Genomic DNA, 19,687 nt, shown 5'->3' with positions numbered 1-19,687 from the left:
TTGGAATACAAATTCTTGTATATGTGTGCAGCTCATGCGCAGTAAAGTTTAATTTCGTTCATCTTTCGCTCTCACTCTCCGCCGTCGCACCGCATAGTGTAAACACGTGTTATATGAGGACTGACTGTATACGGCTCGACCGACGCGATCCATTGCTCTCGTGAAAAGAATGTAATTTCCGACAGACGTTGAGCACAAATTCGAATGCACACATATAAATATGACAGTTGGAATACAAATTCTTGTATATGTGTGCAGCTCATGCGGAGTAAAGTTTAATTTTGTTCATCTTTCGCTCTCACTCTCTGCCATCGCACCGTATATCGATAACATATGAAAAACGACCTTGAAGATAGTGGGCGGCAGTGTTGCCAAACGAAAAAATCAAGAACCGCGTAAGTCGGGGTATTACTGTACAAACTTGCGCTTTATTACCTTGCCAATTAATGAAATAAAATGATACATGAAACTTGGAAGAATATTTCCCACAGGTTAGAAAAATAAAAATAAATTTACGCTTACACACATAGATTAATTACTATTGTAATATGTATGCGCTAACTACTTGATATTTCTTTTCACTGACATTTTTTTTATTGTAAAATTTAAGACAGTAAAAAAAGATAAGCAATTAATAACAAAGTCTTCTTAACAAGCTTCCAGCTTATGGTTTGTCAACTGTTTTTTGTAATTGGTTATCCAGTTTTCTCTCTGACCGCTCACTCAGGGTGATGGTAGATGGCTCGCTGTCTTCTAACTTCTCCACAAATTCTTGTGTCCCCAAGGTTCAGTTCTTTCCCCCACTCTTTTCCTCTTGTATATTAATTTTCTTCTTTTCCTTGGTCATGCACAAATAGCAACTAACACGATATGTGCAAGTGAGATATGAAGTAAAAAGTTTACGAAGCTTAAAGAGTAGGAATTGAAGAGAAGATTCTGAAAATTTATTTATTTTTTATATGTTCGAAGAGGAAGGGGAAACACATTTCACCATATTAACCCACAGAATTCCAGCTTTAGGTATTATTGCAAATGCCATAAGATCAAGTTTGCTACATGTTTATAATAGATTGCACTAACAGAAAAGCCCAATAAACAGAAACTGCAACTTGTTTTTATTGTTTTATGGTAATGACCTCCAGAAATGTGCTTTAGAAAAATATCACAAAGGCGTTCAAAATTGATTCTTATAACCAAATATGAGATAACAATGAAAGTTGATGCACAAGGTGCCAGGTATAGTAAATAAATTTGATTCTAGAGAAGGGCAGATTCAGTAAACCAGTGACCATGTTAAGAGGCGCCTAACTTATTTCACTTTATGAAGGGCTTGGCTTACGATTGTCTCCAACCAGACCACGTGATCCTTCCTATTGGCTGAGAAAACATTTTGGCTGTGTGTTCTCTTTTTTTTTTTTTTTTGCATCCTTTAGTTGAAGTGATTTTTTTATGTATTGTGCTTTAATCAATATATTAGTTTTAACCAATTCTTTTAATCAATATGTTTATCAATTTCCTTTTAGAGAGTTAAATAGCTTAGTTATAATTTCAACTTCTAAGGTCTTGGAGCGAATTACCAAAAGACAGTGTGTTATTGGGTTCACATTACAGTATTTTCAAGATACAATGGTGTTTCTGGAAATCATTAATATCGTAAAGCAGGTACACTCTATTACATGTACATCAGTCTAGGAGTATAGTAAATAAATTTGATGAATTCAAAGTGCTGGTCAAGACATTAAATGCAGACGTTGGGATGTCGCTTAATAGTGTTTACTGTTAAGCAACACTGGGTTCCCCCAACTGTGTTGTATATTCTGGTGTCACTGTAAAAACTGAAAAGTCAGAAATAATGAGAGTTTTAGTTTAGTTTGTGTAGTGGAGTATTGGTACGTTGCTCCTCTGGCCATTTATTCATATGGAGATCGCACTATAAATTATGAATTTCAGGTGGTACAGTCAAAACATCAAAGGCAAATTTCTTGGGATATCAGAGACATAGTGTCACACAGCTATAAGGAATGCAAAATTGGAGTTTGTGGAGTTCAATGGGTAGAGAAAGGATATGAAGGGAGGAGGGGTTATGGTTAAGAAACACGAAATCTAAGGAAGTGCATCTAGTTGACATGTGTGGACAGTGCAATGTTGAGTCAGTTTGGTGTAACATAAGCACTGGGAAAGCAAAATTGAGAGTAGGCATGTGTTATAGCCTAATAATTCTGGTGAGTATAGCAAACGACTGTACACAGAAAGAGTGTGCCAGTAAATCAGAACGTGTTATAATGGGGAATTTTAAGTTCTGAGATGTTGACTGGAACTTGAGTTGGTCAATCACAAAAAAGCAAGGCTTTTGTCGATTTATTGGATGGGTGTTTTCTACAGCAGCATGTTCAAGAGACAACTAGAGGGAGTAATACTCTTGATCTGTTATCAGCAGTGATTCTTCATGCATTAAGAATCTGCAGATAAAAGAACAACTAGGTGGCAGTGATCACAGTGTGCTGACATGGGATTTACTCAGAGATGTAACTATGATCAGGGGTAAAGGGAAGGGTTTGTGCTTTTGTAAAGGTGACTACCGTGGTCTCAGACAGTTTTTAAATTCTATACAATGGGACCAACTAATGATGTTACCAACAGCAAATTCTAAATACTAAAAAAGGCTTAAGTTCTGCACACTGGAGACTAGGCACCTGTGAGGTGATCTGCTTGAGGTGTATATATATCCTTGAATGGTTTGAGCAAGCTCAATGCTGTTGGGATTCTTACTCACCTGAAGGGACAGAAATTCAAATTGAGCAAAGACAATTGAAGAATAGATATGTGGAAATATGCCTTTAGCCAGCAGGTGGTTGATAGTTGGAACAAACTGCCATCTGTCATAGTGGAGGTTGACAACTGAAATAAGTTCAAGGCAGAACTAGACAAGCATTTGGAGTGAATAGATGGGTGAAATGGGAAGGGTTTTTTTTTATCTATGCTAGCTTGCTTTATTGCATCATATGTCTATGCTAATCTACAGTATTTCTCCATTTTGAATCCCACAATGGGCACTTTAGCTGAAGCTAATGCATGCAGATCTCACACAGTGCCTTAGGGGAAGAGGGCACAGTGTCAGCAAGGCTGGGGGCTTCCCAATAGGTTGTTCCCCTGCAGTCTAATTGGGGGTGGGGGAGAGCTGTCAGAACAACACATACTCTACATATACGCAGTCCACCTGCACACCTGTTATACTTACACATAAGCAAATTCTATTTTTTTTTTTTTTTTTTTTAACATATATTTAGAGGCAGATTAACTACTCTACTACTACATTTTCTCTCACATTTTCCTGAGATGAAGATTGCCATATAAATAAGTGCAAGTACCCTCCTTTTCAGTCCCCAGTCAGTGCAGCATGATTCTTTCAATCATGCCAGCATCGTTTCTTACTTTTTTGGCGGTGTAGGTGAAATGTTGGCAGAATGTCAGTTTGTTATCAAATATGACACCTAATATTTAAATTCTGTTACTAGGGCTATTGTTTTATCTGAAATTTCGATCTGTGTCATCCTAAAAAGGTCAGTAATCCTAAAAGGTTAGGTTTCCTTTTAGCATTACTGACTTGGTTTTAGTATTGGATATTACCAATCTGTGAGTTTTAGCCCAGTTCTGTGGGATATTTAAAGCATGGTTTGGCTGTTGTTCTATTCTGGCTTTTGCATTTTCCTTTATAAGCAAGACAAGGTTATCTGCAAAGTCCACTTTGTCTGTGTGGCCATTATCCATTCCCAGGAATTCATCCAGAGCTAGGTTCCAAAAATAGTGACCCAGTACTGAACCCTAGGTGCATCCTCTGGTAACTGGCGCCTTCGTAGCCAGGTGGGCAGTAGCAGCAGTGCGTAGCACACGCTTCTTGATTAGACCGGGGTTCAAACCCCGTGACCACCAAATACGGAGGATGCGGAAAGGTCAGGGAATGACCACCGCATATCCCCGGAGCAATATGGCCTTAGTTGCTAATGCTCCTAAAAACCAAATAACAACAACAACTCTGGTGACTGTTTTAGTAATGGGTTTTTACTTTTACCCAGGGCCGAATTTCCCATTAGGCACTGTGCCTAGGGCCTAGGAAGGAAAGGGGAAAAAAGTAAAAAAAATACGGAGGAAAAGGTTTTCAGACTTAAAAATAATGCAACTATAAAACGTCAACTTTATACTTGAAATTACAAAGAAACAAAATCTACAGTATCGTCAATATCTAGATTGCTTGTAACATTTTTTAAGATCACAAAAGTTTCTTTAATAACGTACTCGAAGTCCATATGGCAAGTAATATCATTCTCAATATATAGAAGTGCCGACGATGATAAGCGATCTTGGCTCATAGTTGAGTGTACACAGTTCTTGATCCGCATAAGTTTCAAAAATGAGTGCTCTCCTTCAGCATTCAATCCAATTATGGATAGATCAATTCTTAAAGCTATGTGTATGTTTGGGAAACTAGTAATCAGTTTATTATTCTATCAGTATATTAATTAGTTTTTATTTGTGCCTTTATTAATTCTGCCACAGACGTTTTGTCCTTGTATAGTGCCGAAAACAATAGGAATTCATCAACAAAATGTACTTCTAAGTCGGACCAGTAGGTGTTGACTGATGCTGTGGCTTTGGATCAAATTTCTTCCTTTGACATGGACTTATCTATAAGAAAACTGAAGGTAGCATGCAATGTACTGTATGCAGCACATCATTTTGTCATTTCTGTGATTAGTATGTCTTCAATATGATAAAAAACTTGAGTTTGAAATGTATCTTTTGCACTTAGTCCTGCTGGTACCAATTCCTCTGGTGTTCCATTAAACGTTTTTTTTCCTTTTCCGCTTTCGGTCTTCATATTGTCTATAATCAGAATTTGGAACGAATTCTGTTGCCATTTTTTTCAAAATTATCAAATTTGTCTTCGTCTCTAACCTCAATCAAATAATCCAGAAAAGCATCATCATCATCATCATCATCAGCCATTTTCAATCCATTGCAGGATGAAGGCCTCTCCAGCAACTTTCCAGTTTCTTTTGTTTTGAGCACTGGCCATCCATTTACTACCCAAAAACTCATGAATTTCATCTATCCATCTCCGCCTTTGTCTTCCAGGTTTTCTTCTAGCTCCTCTTGGGTACCATTCTGTTATTTTCTTTGTCCATCTGTCATCATGTCTTCGAGCTATGTGTCCTGCCCAAGACCATTTTAGTTCATTAGTTTTGATAAGAATGTCCTTTATTTGAATTTGATGCCTAATCCATGTGTTTCTCTTCTTATCTAACAGTCTGATTTCCAGGATAATTTGTTCCATTCTTCGCTGTGTAGTTTTCAGCTTCTCTTCCATTGTTTTGGTGAGTGCCCAAGTTTCACTTCCATAAGTCATGGTGGGGAGTATACATTGATTCATTATTTTACGTTTCAGACAAACTGGGATATTGCTCTTCAGCATGTGACTATATTTCCTGAATGCTATCCATCCAAAATTTATTCTTCTCTTGACTTCCAGCCTAAATCATTATTACAACTAATAACTTGTCCCAGATAAGTATGTGACTCCACCTTTTCAATTACTGCTCCTTCAATCATTATTTCCCTTTCTGTGGCATACTTGTTCATCATTACTTTTGTTTTAGCCATATTCATCTTTAGTCCAAAATCCTTACTAACTGTGCATAACTGATTAAGATTTTCCTCTAATTCTTTGGGATGTCATCTGCAAATCGTAAATGGTTTAGATACTCTCCGTTCACATTGACTCCTTTCTGCGACCAGTCTAATCTTCTGAAAGCTTCCTCAAGGGCAGCAGTAAACAGCTTCGGAGATATTGTGTCTCCTTGTCGAACTGCTTTCTTGATTTTAAATTTCCTACTGTCTTTGTCTAGTCTAATAAAGGAGGTAGCACTCTCATATATTTTCTTCAAAATCATAATATATGGGGTATCTATGCCTTGTCTTTCCAGTGCCCGAAACATTGCCTTATGCTGTATGGAGTCAAATGCCTTTTCATAATCCACAGATGCCAGGCATAATGGTGTTTTATATTTATTTGCTTTCTCCATTAGCTGTGATATTATGTGAAGGTGATCCATAGTTGAGAATCCTGTCCTAAAGCCAGCTTGTTCTTTTGGTTGATTCTCATCAAGTATTCTTTCTAATCTGTTAGTAATGACTCTTGTGAACAACTTGTAGATGTGGGATAACAAGCCAATTGGTCTATAATTTCCAATTTCTGATTTATCTCCTTTCTTATGCAGCAAAACTATGATTGCATTATTCCACTGCTTAGGCATCACACCTTTTCTAATGTACTTTGTGAAGAGTCTTGCCAGTGTTTGTGTTATGTCTCTTCCTCCCAATTTTAACAACTCTACAGTAACTTCATCTTCCCCCGGGGCTTTCTGATTCTTCATTTTCTTCAATGCATGTTCTACCTCATCAGGAAGAATATCGGGTATGTCGTATGTGTTGCTACTTTGCAATCCATCTTCCCCACTGCTGGTATCATTCCCTCACTCCTTGTATAATTCTCTGTAGTAGTCTTCTGCTGTTTGAATTATGCCTTCTCTGCTGTTTATAAGTACACCATCGCTATTCTTCAGTTTCAGTATCATTTGTCTTTCTGTATTACTGCTCATGGCTGCTGATTTAAATCCTTTGTTTTCCCTTAATGCTTGTTCTACTTTTCTTGTGTTAAATCTTCTTATGTCCTCTCTGAGTCTCTTTCTAATGGCTTTGCATAACTCAGTATACTCAATTTTCTCCCTGTCAGTGTTTTTCTTGCTCTTCATTTGTCGTCTTCGGTTCATCATGACAAGTGTTTCTTGACTAATTTTTGGATTTCTTTGCTGGAGATCTTTGGATTTCTTTTTCCCTATAGGTTTTTTGGGCTTTATCACTTTCAGAAAGTTGTAATATTCCTCGTCGATATCTTGGTCCTGAGCAGTCTGCAGAAGCTCAAACTTGTTCTTAAGTTCCAGTACATACTGCTTTTTCTCCTCTTCTGTTATCTCAAAGACTTTTGTATTATTTACTCGAGTCAGTTTTTTCCTTTCCTTTCCTACATCTATATCAAGTGTACATCTTACCCTTCTGTGATCACTTCCAACATTTACCATATTCAGGATGGTATCATCATTCACAATATATCTTCTGTTAGTGAGGCATACAAACCATTAACTTTTTAATAAATTAGTCTAAGTTAAAGAAAGAATCAATGTTGTTTTCACAGTTTTTGTCCTATATGCATTTTTAAGTACAGCACAAATTTCAAATGCAGTAGTTGTTTCTTTATCAATGTTACTGCAAGCCAACACATTCTATTATGTTCAGTGCATTTTGGGCATCTTTTTTAAATGGTAGTGTGTGCCATTTTCACTGCCACTGGTAACAAAAAGATCATTGTTTTGCTTGGTGTTGAGCAGCTCTTTTGGTGTTGCAGTGGTAGAAACTTCATCATCCACCTTTGCAAACTCTTCAAATTCGCCAAAAAAATCCGCATGCTCCTTCAAATTCCTCCATTCCTCAATGTTGCTATCATATTCATCTGCTGGACCATGCTTTTTGATGATATTCTCTCTTGAAGCCACTCTTCCAGAAGCAGTTGAATATTACACTTGATGCAATACTGTCCCAAGCAATAACGAGATTATGGATAGCATCCAAGATATTCAAATTTGGCTGCAAATTGTTCCCTCTTGTTGTGGATCAAGTACCTTATCAGGCTAGCTCTGTATGCTCTCTTGAGGTATAAATAACGATTTGATCCAGTGGCTTCATAAAACTGGTGGTATTGTGAGGTAAAAACAACAACTATATATTTGTCAACTTAAGTGTCTCAACAGAATGTGCTGTTCAACAAACTAGAATAATCAAAATATTCCTTTTTTCTGAAGCTATTCTTTTGTCCACTTTTGTTAAGCAAGACTGACAACACTTTTAATGGAAGCCAAGTACTTCTATTGGCCTCATAATCGCAGGGAAATTGGTTAACTTCTTTAAAATATCTTAGCTTGAAAACTTACCAATCACAAGCGGGCGTAGTTTTGTACTGCCATCTGAATTGCAGCATAGTGGAACAGTGAGTCTTTGTTTACTTAATTTTCTGCCATGACAAGACTCTCCTTGAACAGCAAATGTTTTGTTTGGCAGCAAATTATAAAATAAATCTCTCTTGTCAAGATTAAAAATATCGTTTGCCTCATATTTTTCAAGAATATACTGTACAGAACCAGTCTGTAGCCTTTTCTTGGTTGACTAATCCAGACTCACTGCAAACATTTCATGAAACCAAATTTTTCCTGTTTTTAAATCTTTGAAGCCAGCCACTGCTGGATTTGAAGTCGCTAATTCCATGGTGCTGAGCTAGATAATTTGCCTTTTGTTGCAAAATCAGACATAATATTGGCTAATTAGATGCAGATATTTGTTGGTACCACTCAAAGTTTTGTTTTAAGCTCCTTGTGTTTTGCACCACAAATTCATTTCCTGTTTTTTATCGCTGCTCCAGTGTCATGCACTTCAGGTTTTTTTGGTTTTTCAGTATTGTAGATAAAGGGATGTTGTATTCTTTTGCAATGTCCATTTTACTTCGATCCATCCTTCTATCAGCCTCTTGTATAATTTTCAGTTTAATTTTCAGGCTTAATTCCATCTGTTTACATTTTGTTGCCATAACACTGCTAGATAAAATTTTATATAAACAAATTTTAAATTAATTTACAGACAGGTTCCAAAAAACCAGCTCAGATAGCATGGTACAAAAAATAGATTTCTGTATACTGTAGCAAAAGACTCTTTGAACTGGTGTAAAAATGGCAACTGACCTTAATCCCACGTAGAGTGAGGGAGTGTATGTAAACAATTTAGAAAAACTGTTTTTATTCTTTTGTTAATTTTACAGCTCATCCTTCACACAGATGTTTTCAGAGTGCACTTTCGTTGTAGCTACCAACTGGTTTTGTTTACACAAAAGTAATTTATAACAATTCAGTGCCATCTTGCGGGAAGCAGGGAACTGGGTGGCTGGAGGCAATAATAGGGGCAATAATCAGACAGCTGTGCCAAGATTTGTATTAAACATAGAAAATAACGATATTTATTTCTCACAGGGTGAAAACGAACTTTGTAATACATATTAACCGAATTTTGTAATAAACAAATATATTTACATAGAAAAGCCTATCATTTCACTGGGGAATGGTATATGCTTCATATAAATGAGTACTTTGTATTAATGAGATTTTACTGTATTATACCTGGTTATGTCATAGATGGGGGATGGGATATGATCCAGTTGCTGAACCAGCTGAAAGGCGATTGCATGGTGGTTGGATGTAGTCCAGGCCTCCTGGACTTTCCAGTTTGTAAATCTGTAGGCAATGGCATGGGTAGCCATTGTCACATCAATCACACTCTCATGCAATGTACTGCTATATGTTGCAAGATTGTGCTGCTCGTTGATAACAATGAATGGTGTAGCCATGAAGTCCTCCATTTCTTTCCCATTCTAAGCTCCAGTTCTGTCTGTTGTGTGGCTGTGCCACAGTGGTGATCTGCAGTTAGCATCCATGGATACTAATAGCCAAGTAAGAGGCTGAGAGCTGTTTGTAGGTACTGTATGCTGGGATCAATGTTTACACCTGGCCTACAGTATAAAGATATTACATGGAATGACCTTAGAGGGGTGGTAACCTATGCACAGGCTGTAAGAGGTGTGCATAAGTTTATTTTTATAATACTGGTATTTCTGATTATTATAGCTGCCCACGTGGTATCCATGGTGGATTCTATTGCTTTGGATACATGCTATATAAATCTGTTTCTCTTCCATTATGAGTTTTAATTTGTTAGCAACTGTGCAAGTGCTCTGGACATTCAGTTGCAGGAACTTCAAAGGGGCTCACATCTGGTGAGTATGGGCTTGGCACACCCAGGGTCCTGAGCTGGATATCATCATTCTTCTTTTTCTTGGTGATTTTTCTCTCTCTCTCTCTCTGTCTCTCTCTCTCTCTCTCTCTCTCTCTCTCTCTCTCTCGAACATTTGGGATCCCTTACTGAATGGTTGAAGTCAAGTCCTGCACCCTTGCAATTGGCACTTTTAAGGTCGGGCGCCTCCGTAGTCAGGTGGGAAGGAGCAGCAGTGTGTAGCACATGCTCCTTGATTAGACCGGGGTTCGAGCCCGTCACCACCAAATACGGAGGATGTGGAAAGGTCAGGGAATAACCACCGCATATCCGGAAGCAATATGGCCTTAGTTGCTAATGCTTCTAAAAAAAAAAACCCAAACCAAACTTTTAGGGTCTTGGTTTTTTTGCATGTACTGTATTCGTGCCCTCTTATAGCACAGTGGTCACATGTACTTACTTTCTGTGTGCGCGCGTGTGGGATGTGTTCGAAGTGCATGCATCGGTAGCATTTGGGTATTGGGAAGTACTCCCAATACCCAAATCCCAAATCTATATCCCAAAGAATATAGATTCTTTGCTGTATAGATAATATCTGCCAGACCCTGGGTGATAACTCAGCTATCCAGTTAAGTACTGGGTAGACCTTAACTTTGTATTGTATTTCAGAGAAAATTCTAAGTTTATATGGTCCTTTGTCATGTTTGTGTAGTTTTTTTCATATATTTCAATTATAATATCCTGTTTGCTCTTGGCTTTATTTATATCAAAGATTAAGATTTTGGGTCCTCTGGTTTTCAGTTTGTCGATCTTTAAACCTAAGTCAGTAGTCAGACGGTTGTCCCTTACTTTTTCTGCATGGTCTTTTGTTGCGGTATCAATGATCATGCCCATGTTTCTAATTTTCTTTAGTGCCTTAATCTTTTAATTTTAAACTCCTTCTAGGTTTTTATTAATTGTCTTTTACATCTTTACTTGAATCAAGCTTGGTTCCCTCTGTTGGTCTTATAATAATCACGACATCCTTTCCTTGATTTGTCTGCGTCTTGTTTTTTGGCCATCTTGTGGATTGATTAGTTACTTTTAAGTATTGGGTATAGGGTTGTGTTTGTTGTTTTAGTCATTCCGACTCATTTCTTTGTTTTCAACTTTGCTTTGAGAACTTTTATTTCAATGTGAAGGTCTGTTACTATCCGTTCCGGCTCTGTTCAATATTCAATTTTCTGTCTTCTAACAGTTGCAGCAATTCTGCCTGTTTGTGTGGTCATTAATTTTTCTAGACCCAATCTGGCTGTAACAACTTTGTCCATGACAGAACCAGCTGCCTAGAGAATTGTTTCAGAGTCATGTTCAGCAGTTTGTTCATTTGTTTCTTGTGAATTCCCCTCAACCTGTGGGGATTCTGCTTGTGAGCACATTTTTATCCTTCCTGCTTCATCTGAGAGTTCATATAGGTGAGTACCATCTTGTTTTGTTTGCTGCAATCTAACAGTAGAGTTCAAATCTTGTAAATTGTCATCTGATACCAAGATCATTTTATTGTTGTGTTTTGACAGTGTTTTCCAGTCATTTAACTTACTATATGGTGATTTGTCAGTCAGTTTAAGACTGGAATATAATAAAGTAGAGTCCAAGAAAATAATTTGTAACTGTTATATTACAAAATTCCCAGGATCTGGCAGTATATTAGTATGCAGATTTAGCTCTCAAAAGGGTGTATGAATGGAATCGTCTTTTGGTAATGAAACATAAATACATGATTTGAATAAGTAATATCTCATGAAGTTACCTCTGCAAAGGTTACAACAGGTTTTACTGCTATCTACATATATTTCAGAGTAACCATTAAATTTTAGTGAAATGTGACCATGGGTAAAAAACCATCAGAGAAGCAAAGAATTCCTAAGAGATAACAATGACAGCCACGAGAGAGAGAGAGAGAGAGCGCGAGAGAGAGCACGAGCTCCACTGTTACCACCAAGAAATTTGAAATGGTCAGACTTCACTAAAAACCTAAAAAAGATATACACAATCAACCTTACCTGATAAAGCTTATTTTTTTGCATTTATCACAATAATTAGCACCCATTTTCTGTAAAAATAATGCTGGCTGCTCTTTTTACCTCCTGCCATCTACAATCAAGTGCAGCATTCTGAAACATGTTTGCTGTTGTCCACAGGTGAACCATACAAGGATAGACAGGATAGGAAGGTGAGAGAGGTTATGGCTTAGTTAAGAAGCACACAAAATCTAAGGCAGTGCATCCAGCTGATGTTGGTGGCCAGTGCAATGTTGAGCCTTTTTGATGTGACAAAAGCAATGGAAAAGCAAAAATGAGATTAGGAGTGTGTTATAGGCCTAATGTGACTCTGACGAATACAACGAACAGCTGTACAGAGAAATAGAGTTGGCCAATAATCAGAATGTCTTATAATGGGATATTTTAACTTTCAGGATATTGACTGGAACTTGTGGATTTGGTCACTCAGACTAGCAAATCTTTTGTAGATTTATTGGAAAACTCTCTTCTGTAGTAGCATATTAGAGGAGAAACAGGAGGTAGTAATATTCTTGAACTGATTATCAGCAGTGATTGTTTATTCATTAAGAACCTGCAGATAAAAGTACAAATAGGTGGCAGTGATCACAGTGTATTGATCTGTGATTTATTTAAAGGTGTAACTGCCATCAAGGGTAAAGGGATGGGTTTTTGCTTTCGTAAAGGTGACTAGAGTGGCCACAGACAGTTTTTAAAATCTATATAGTGGGACCATCTGACAGTGTTACCATCAGCAAATTCTAAATGGGAAGCATTTGAGGAATTAATCATAGCTGCTACTAGCATTATCATACCAACTAAGAAATGCTCTTTAAGGCATAGGCCTAAATGGATGTCAGATGAATTGATGAAACTCGTGACAGAGAAGTAAAGTGCATGGGATGCATATAAATTATCAGGCAACACAGAAGCCTATGGTAGATATAAACTAGTCAATAATCATGTCAGAGGTCAGGCAAGCAAAGGCAGATTACAAGAAATCTTTGGTGAAAGATGAAAGAAAAACAGCAAAGCCCATTTTACTTATGTAACCCTATAAGGAAGGCAATGAATGAAATTGGTCCACTCAATGGTTCTGCCCAGGTTGTTGACAAACTGAATGAGTATTTTGCATCTACATTCATGCATGAGGAATCTTTATGGAAGTGGATGCTGGAAATCCATCAAACTCTAACAAGGAACTAAATAATTTTTTAATAACTAGGAGGAAAACGGAAGAGAAATTGCAGAAGTTAAACACGATGGACGGATCCCTATCAGATTATTTTAAGCAAGGCAGCAAAGGAGGTAAGCGATAATCATGATAAGTTAGCCATAATTATGAGAGCATCTTTGGATTCAGGGGAGCCCACAGACTGGAGATGTGTGAATGTATCCCCAATTCACAGAGGAGGGGAGAATCAAAGTGACAAGAGTAATTAGAGACCTATTAGTTTAACTTCTGTTCCAGGGAAAATAATGGAGTCACTGGTTAAAGAAGCAATGCAGGATCATCTAGAAAAGCCTGCAATTATACTTCAGACACATCATGCTTTTGTTAAGGGGAAAATCTTATTTGACCAAGTCAATTGGATACTATGATGTGGTCACAAAGGAACTGGATTCAAAAAATAATTTTGGTGTCATATATACTTGGATTTCAGAAAGATTTTGATACTGTTGAACAAAGACTATTGTACAAATTGAAGCAGTGTCTCAATAAGGGCAAGTTGCTGCTATGGATAAAGGAATGGTTGAGTAGGAGAAGACAGAGAGTGGTAATCAATAGACATTGCTCTTCTTTGACTAATGTTATTAGTGGAGTCCTCCAGGGTTCATGTTGGGCCCATTGTTTGTTTTCAATATTTACCAATGATATTAATGAAGGCATGTCATTAATGTTCTTATTGTCAAAGTTTGCAGATGATACAATGGTTGGCAGGGTTATTAATGACAGCGATGACAGTATGCTACTGCAACATGATCTAGAAAAGTTAGGCAGATGGGCTGCGAAATGGAAATTGAGTTTTAACATCGACAAATGCAAAGTACTGCATATGGGTAGCAGTAACCCCGGAATATTGTACCAAATGTGTGGTACTACACTCAGGGTAGTGGAAATTAATCGGTGATATGCAGGAATTTTGCTAGCAGGGATAAGGAAATGATTATCCCATTGTATGAGGCAATGGTCAAGCCACATCTTGAGTTACCGTATACAGATCTGGAGGCCTCATTTTAGGAAATACGTGGAGCTGCTGGAATAAGTACAGATAATCGTAACTGGATTGGTGAGCGGAACAAAGTGGTGCTCTTACCAAGGAAGGCTTCAGTTCAGTTCTGCAGATTTCGGTGTCTGGACACTAGACACCTGCGAGTTGATTTGATATTGAGGTGTTTAAGGCCTTCAGTGTGTTGAGCAAGCTCAGTGCTGTTGGGATTCTTCCTCTTGTTCAGACCACACACATAAGGGGGCACAAATTGAAATTGAGGAAAGACAGTTACAGAATAGATGTGTGGAAGTTTACCTCCAGTGGTGGTTGCTGGAACAGACTCAGATTTGTTATTGTGGAAGTTCTCTTTTTTTTTTTATTTCTCAGTTGTAGGAACAGTTATCCTTGACTTTTTTTTTTTTATACTCAAATTTTGTACCTCCAGTCTTTTCTGCCCTCCCAGTCCCCATTTTTCAATTTTCTGTTTTCCATAGCTGCTCTCACTCTCTCTCCATCCATATTATTCTAGAGGTCTCACTTTCTTTTCCTTCCCAGGGCGGGGGTATCCATTCCATTGCTTTTTGGTAGTCTCTTCCCCCATTCTCATAACATATCCATACCATTCTAGTCTTTTCTGTTCTATTCTGTCTATGATGTTTTTTTGAATGTCCATTGCTTTTCTTATATCTTTGTTCTTGACTCTTTCCAATTTAGATCTTTGGGCTGATCTTCAAAAATCCATCTCGACAGCTAGTAATTTCTTCTTTTGCCTTTCCTTTATAGACCATACCTCAGATCCATGTAGTAGGATACTCTGGAAAATAGGCCCCGGGTGCCAAGCGTTCCGTGGCCAAGCGATTATAGTGCGTCTCTGAAAGCGTTTTCTAAAAAGAGAATTTAAGCAATCAGTTTATATTTTTAGTTTCAAACACCGTTCTCTTTATTTCTATATTAGAGTAGCTGTCTCGCACTACAAAGAGTAGGCAGAAGCCCAGAAAGGAAAACCACCTTTCTGTTTCCTTTTTCTATTAGTACTAACTTACTAACACAGCCGCTTGGTCACCTCGTGGCACTGCTCCTGCCTCCCCGTGGCGGGGCCGGAAACCTGGGTGGTAAAGCAAACCCCCAGGGCCAAAAGGAGCAAAACATGGATTTCGACAACTTTCCCCCGATCCAGACAGCAAATCCTAACTCATTGGATTTGCACCATCCCGATGATGACACAAACACCAGAAAGAGACTGAAGACGGATGCTTGCAGGATAGAACATCCTACTTTCCTGATCTTACATTCTTTAACAAACCAGGCCATAGGCAATCTATCTCCATTTCTCATACAGAAATGTCTGGAAAGTGTAGCAGGTTCCCCGAAAATGGTGAGACGTCTAAAATCTGGCGACCTACTGGTTGAGACCACCAGTTCCAAACACTCTGAGTCCCTTCTGAAACTCTCCACATTTGGTGGAATTTCAGTCAAGGTGTCACCACATGCTACACTCAATACCTCCAAAGGTGTCATCTCAGAATGGGACCTAATGAATGTCTCAGAGGAGGAAATTGTAAATGAATTGCAAGATCAGAAGGTCACACAGGCGAAAAGAATTATGCTGAAGAAAGATGGCGAACTTATCCCAACTCGAAGCATCATACTGACATTTAGTTCACCAAACCTACCAACATCGGTGAAAGCCGGGTATCTGAACTGCCGCATTCGCCCGTATATTCCAAATCCATTAAGATGTTATAAATGTCAGAAATTCGGACACTCCCAAACAGTCTGTCGAGGTGATGCTGTATGCCCTAACTGTGGCTCGAAGGAGCATACCCAAGCTGAATGTAAATCACAGTCCTCGCTCTGCCCTAATTGCAAAGGCAACCACCCAGCCTTCTCTAAAACATGTGACCAATGGAAATATGAAAAGAAAATTCAGAAGTACAAGGTAGAAAAAAAAGTCTCATTTTCAGAAGCAAGGAAACAAATACAGCAAGTGATACCAAAACATACATATGCTGATGCTACCAAAAGATTTCATACAATATCTGTTCAGACTGACACATCAATACCACCAAACATTTCTATTTCTGAGTGGGCTCGATCTATACTCTCTTCCGTACCACAGTCCTCAAAGCAACAGACTTCAACCAGATCTTGTAACACACCAGTTACGATACCACCTGTTGCTGGTGCAACTTCCGTAAGACCTGCTCAAAAAGAAAATGCTGATCCCATTAATAAGCAGCATGCTGAATCCTCTTCCGCTATGGACACAAATGAGACTTGCAATCAAGAAGAAAATGAAGCCATTTTGGAAATCCATCCAGAAGACGAAATAGAAACCAGACCTGTTTTCTCAAAGAGAGAGAAGATGAAAGCTGACCGCCTGAAACAGATTTCCAAAAAGCAGACAGATGCAGCTACTCCATATAAACCCAAACAATGAAAAACATCGTACAATGGAATTGCAGAGGCTTTCGCAGCAATATTGACGACATCCACGAAATAATTATGAACCATAATCCAATTGGAATCTGCTTACAGGAGACATATTTAACAGCGCAGTTGTCTCCCTCGATAAAAAATTATACTCTCTTTCGGCAAGACAGACTTACAACCACAAATGCTCATGGAGGGGTAGCCATACTCGTGGACTCACGAGTCCCTTGTAAACGCATTCCCCTACAGACTGCCATTGAAGCCGTTGCCACGCGAATAGCGATTGGCATTAACCTAACACTGGTTTCCATCTACCTGCCACCCAGTGATCCTTGTACGTTTCAAGAACTTCAAGATCTCATTTTGCAGTTGCCAACTCCTTTCTGTTTATTGGGCGACTTCAATGGACATAATCCATTGTGGGGATCTCCCAACACAGACGCCCGAGGACAACTCATTGAAATGCTTGTCGACAGACAAAATCTAACCATATTAAATACAGGCTCTCCAACTTATTTCCATCTACCAACAGGATCAGTCTCTGCAATAGACCTATCCATCTGCTCTCCTATCCTCTTTCCTAGTATTGAGTGGACTGCTCTGGACGATCCACTCAATAGTGACCACTACCCAATAATCTGTAAAATACAAACTTCACTCTGCATAACTTCAGAAACCAGCAAAAAATGGAAATTTTCTAAGGCAGATTGGACAAAGTACGCTTCCCATGTATCCTTTGACAACCAGGTCATTGAATATCAACCAATTGACAAAGCTGCCAAACATATTACAAAACAGATCCTAGTAGCTGCATCTACTGCCATTCCTCAATCACAGTCAAGCATCCGTAAAAGCAGAAACTACTGGTGGAATGAGGACTGTAGAAATGCAAAAAAAGAAAAAAACCGTGCTTGGAATTTATTCCGTAAATACCCTACCACTGCAAACTTGATAAACTACAAAAAACTTAGAGCTAAGGCCCGCCATATTAGGAAAAAAGCAAAAAAAGACTCTTGGATTCGATTCGCAACTGAAATTAATAAAAATACTGACGTAAGAATTATATGGAAAAAAATCAGGCAATTAAATGGCAAATTTCACCCATTGTCCTCCCCACTTATCACCTGGAACGGGTTGGAACTGTCTACTCCTGCAGAGATTGCAGATGCCCTAGGCGCAGTATTTTCGCAGTTATCTCAATCAACAGCATACGAATCATCATTTCAAAAGATTAAGACTTCAGCCGAAAAATCCCACCTGAATTTCAGAACCAAATCCTTTCTACCGTACAATCAACCACTCACTATGCTAGAACTTCAAGAGGCTCTATCCACTGCAAGGAACAGCGCTGCTGGCCCTGATGGAATATACAACATAATGCTACAGCATCTAGATAATAAATCGCTATCTTTGCTTCTGACATTCTATAATCGCATCTTCATAGAACATTCATTCCCCAGTTCTTGGCGTCACTCTTTTGTACTGGCAATACCCAAACCAGGGAAAGATCTCTCTATGCCTAATAATTATAGACCCATTTCTCTCACCAGCTGCTTAAGTAAAACCCTAGAAAAAATAATACACCGTAGACTAACATGGTACCTTGATTCCCAAAACATAATATCCGATAATCAATTTGGTTTCAGGAAAAACCGATCATCACTGGATCTTATGATCAAAGCAGAAACTAATATTAGGAATGCATTTATTCAAAATAAGCATCTCGTCATGGCATGTCTCGATATAGAGAAAGCCTTTGACACCACTTGGCGTTTTGGCATCCTGAGAGATCTACATTCCCTGGATCTGAGAGGTCACTTACCTCTTTTCATACAGAATTTCCTACAGCAGAGGACCTTTCAAGTTCGCTATCGGCAAGTCCTTTCCAAAACATATATACAAGAAGAAGGAGTCCCTCAGGGCTCTGTTCTTAGTGCAACTTTGTTTGCAATAAGAATAAATCAGTTGACTAAAATTATTCCCAATACAGTGACTTCATACCTTTATGCTGATGACCTGACGGTCTCTTGCAGTTCACAAAACATGAGTTTTATTGAGAGGCAACTTCAAACATCAATCAATAATATCGAACTATGGATGACACAGAATGGTTACCGACTGTCCTATCAGAAATCTAGTGTCATTCATTTTTGTAACAAACGAAAGATGCACCCAGATCCTGAAATACATTTAAGAAACCAACCTGTCGCAGTTGTGAACAGCGTTCGTCTTCTTGGTGTGATTTTTGACAATAAATTGAACTTTAAAGAACACATTAAACATCTACGGACTGTTTGCCAGAAAAAAATGAACTTACTAAGAGTTATTTCTTCTACATCGTGGGGTGCAGATCGTTGCACCCTACTTCACTTATATAGAGCCCTAATTAGATCTCGCCTTGATTATGGTTCCCCGGTGTATGATTCAGCTAGGGAAAGCGTGTTATCATGTCTTGCCCCTATTCAACATTCTGCCCTCAGGATTGCTGTAGGTGCTTATAGAACGTCGCCAGTACAAAGTCTTTATATTGAAACCCATGAACCTCCCCTCAGACTCAGGAGAAAGATGTTACTCCTAAACTATGCGGCCAAAATTCAAAGTATATCTACTCACCCCATTAGGCCAATACTTAATGATCCACAGTTCTTTATGCACTATAGAAACAAACCCAGAGCAGTTCAACCTACTGGCATCAGATTGCAGGCATTATCGCAAACCTGGAATATACATCTTGACAAAGTCCTCCAAGATTCAAACAGTGCAGATCCTCCATGGTATTCTATTAAAGCATCCTGTGACAGCTATTTCCTAAGCTGGGGAAAACATTCGCTTGCTAATATCAATATGCAGCAACTTCATACTGCTCACACACAAAATTATCCACATTTTACAAAAGTATACACTGATGGATCAAAGTCTGAAAGTGGAGTCGGGGCTGCAGCCGTCTTTCCCCATAACACTATCTCTGTTTCCTTGCCCACTGAATGCAGCAGTTATACAGCAGAATTATGTGCCATCAACCTTGCCTTAGAAAATATCCTCCATCTGTCCATCCAAAAAACTGTGATATATACAGAC

At 38.5% G+C, this 19,687-nt stretch overlaps 1 protein-coding gene across 1 annotated transcript in view; it reads left to right on the top strand.

Annotated features, from left to right (window-relative positions):
• The window catches only part of LOC150085636 (attractin-like protein 1), a 585,126-nt gene that overhangs the window by 263,051 nt on the left and 302,388 nt on the right, over positions 1 to 19,687 (top strand). Inside the window, exons 14-15 of the mRNA XM_090374629.1 lie at positions 3,106 to 3,122; positions 10,594 to 10,605. Of these exons, the coding sequence (XP_090230755.1) occupies positions 3,106 to 3,122; positions 10,594 to 10,605 (29 nt within the window). The remainder of the gene's footprint in view (positions 1 to 3,105; positions 3,123 to 10,593; positions 10,606 to 19,687) is intronic.

The sequence above is a fragment of the Mastigoproctus giganteus genome, chromosome 5, assembly GCF_048544385.1.
Source record: "Mastigoproctus giganteus isolate SK-2022 chromosome 5, ASM4854438v1, whole genome shotgun sequence".
Classification (NCBI taxonomy): Eukaryota; Metazoa; Arthropoda; class Arachnida; order Uropygi; family Thelyphonidae; genus Mastigoproctus; species Mastigoproctus giganteus.
The sequence above is the reverse complement of the archived record's forward strand: the minus strand, read 5'-3'. Positions and strand labels throughout refer to the sequence as shown.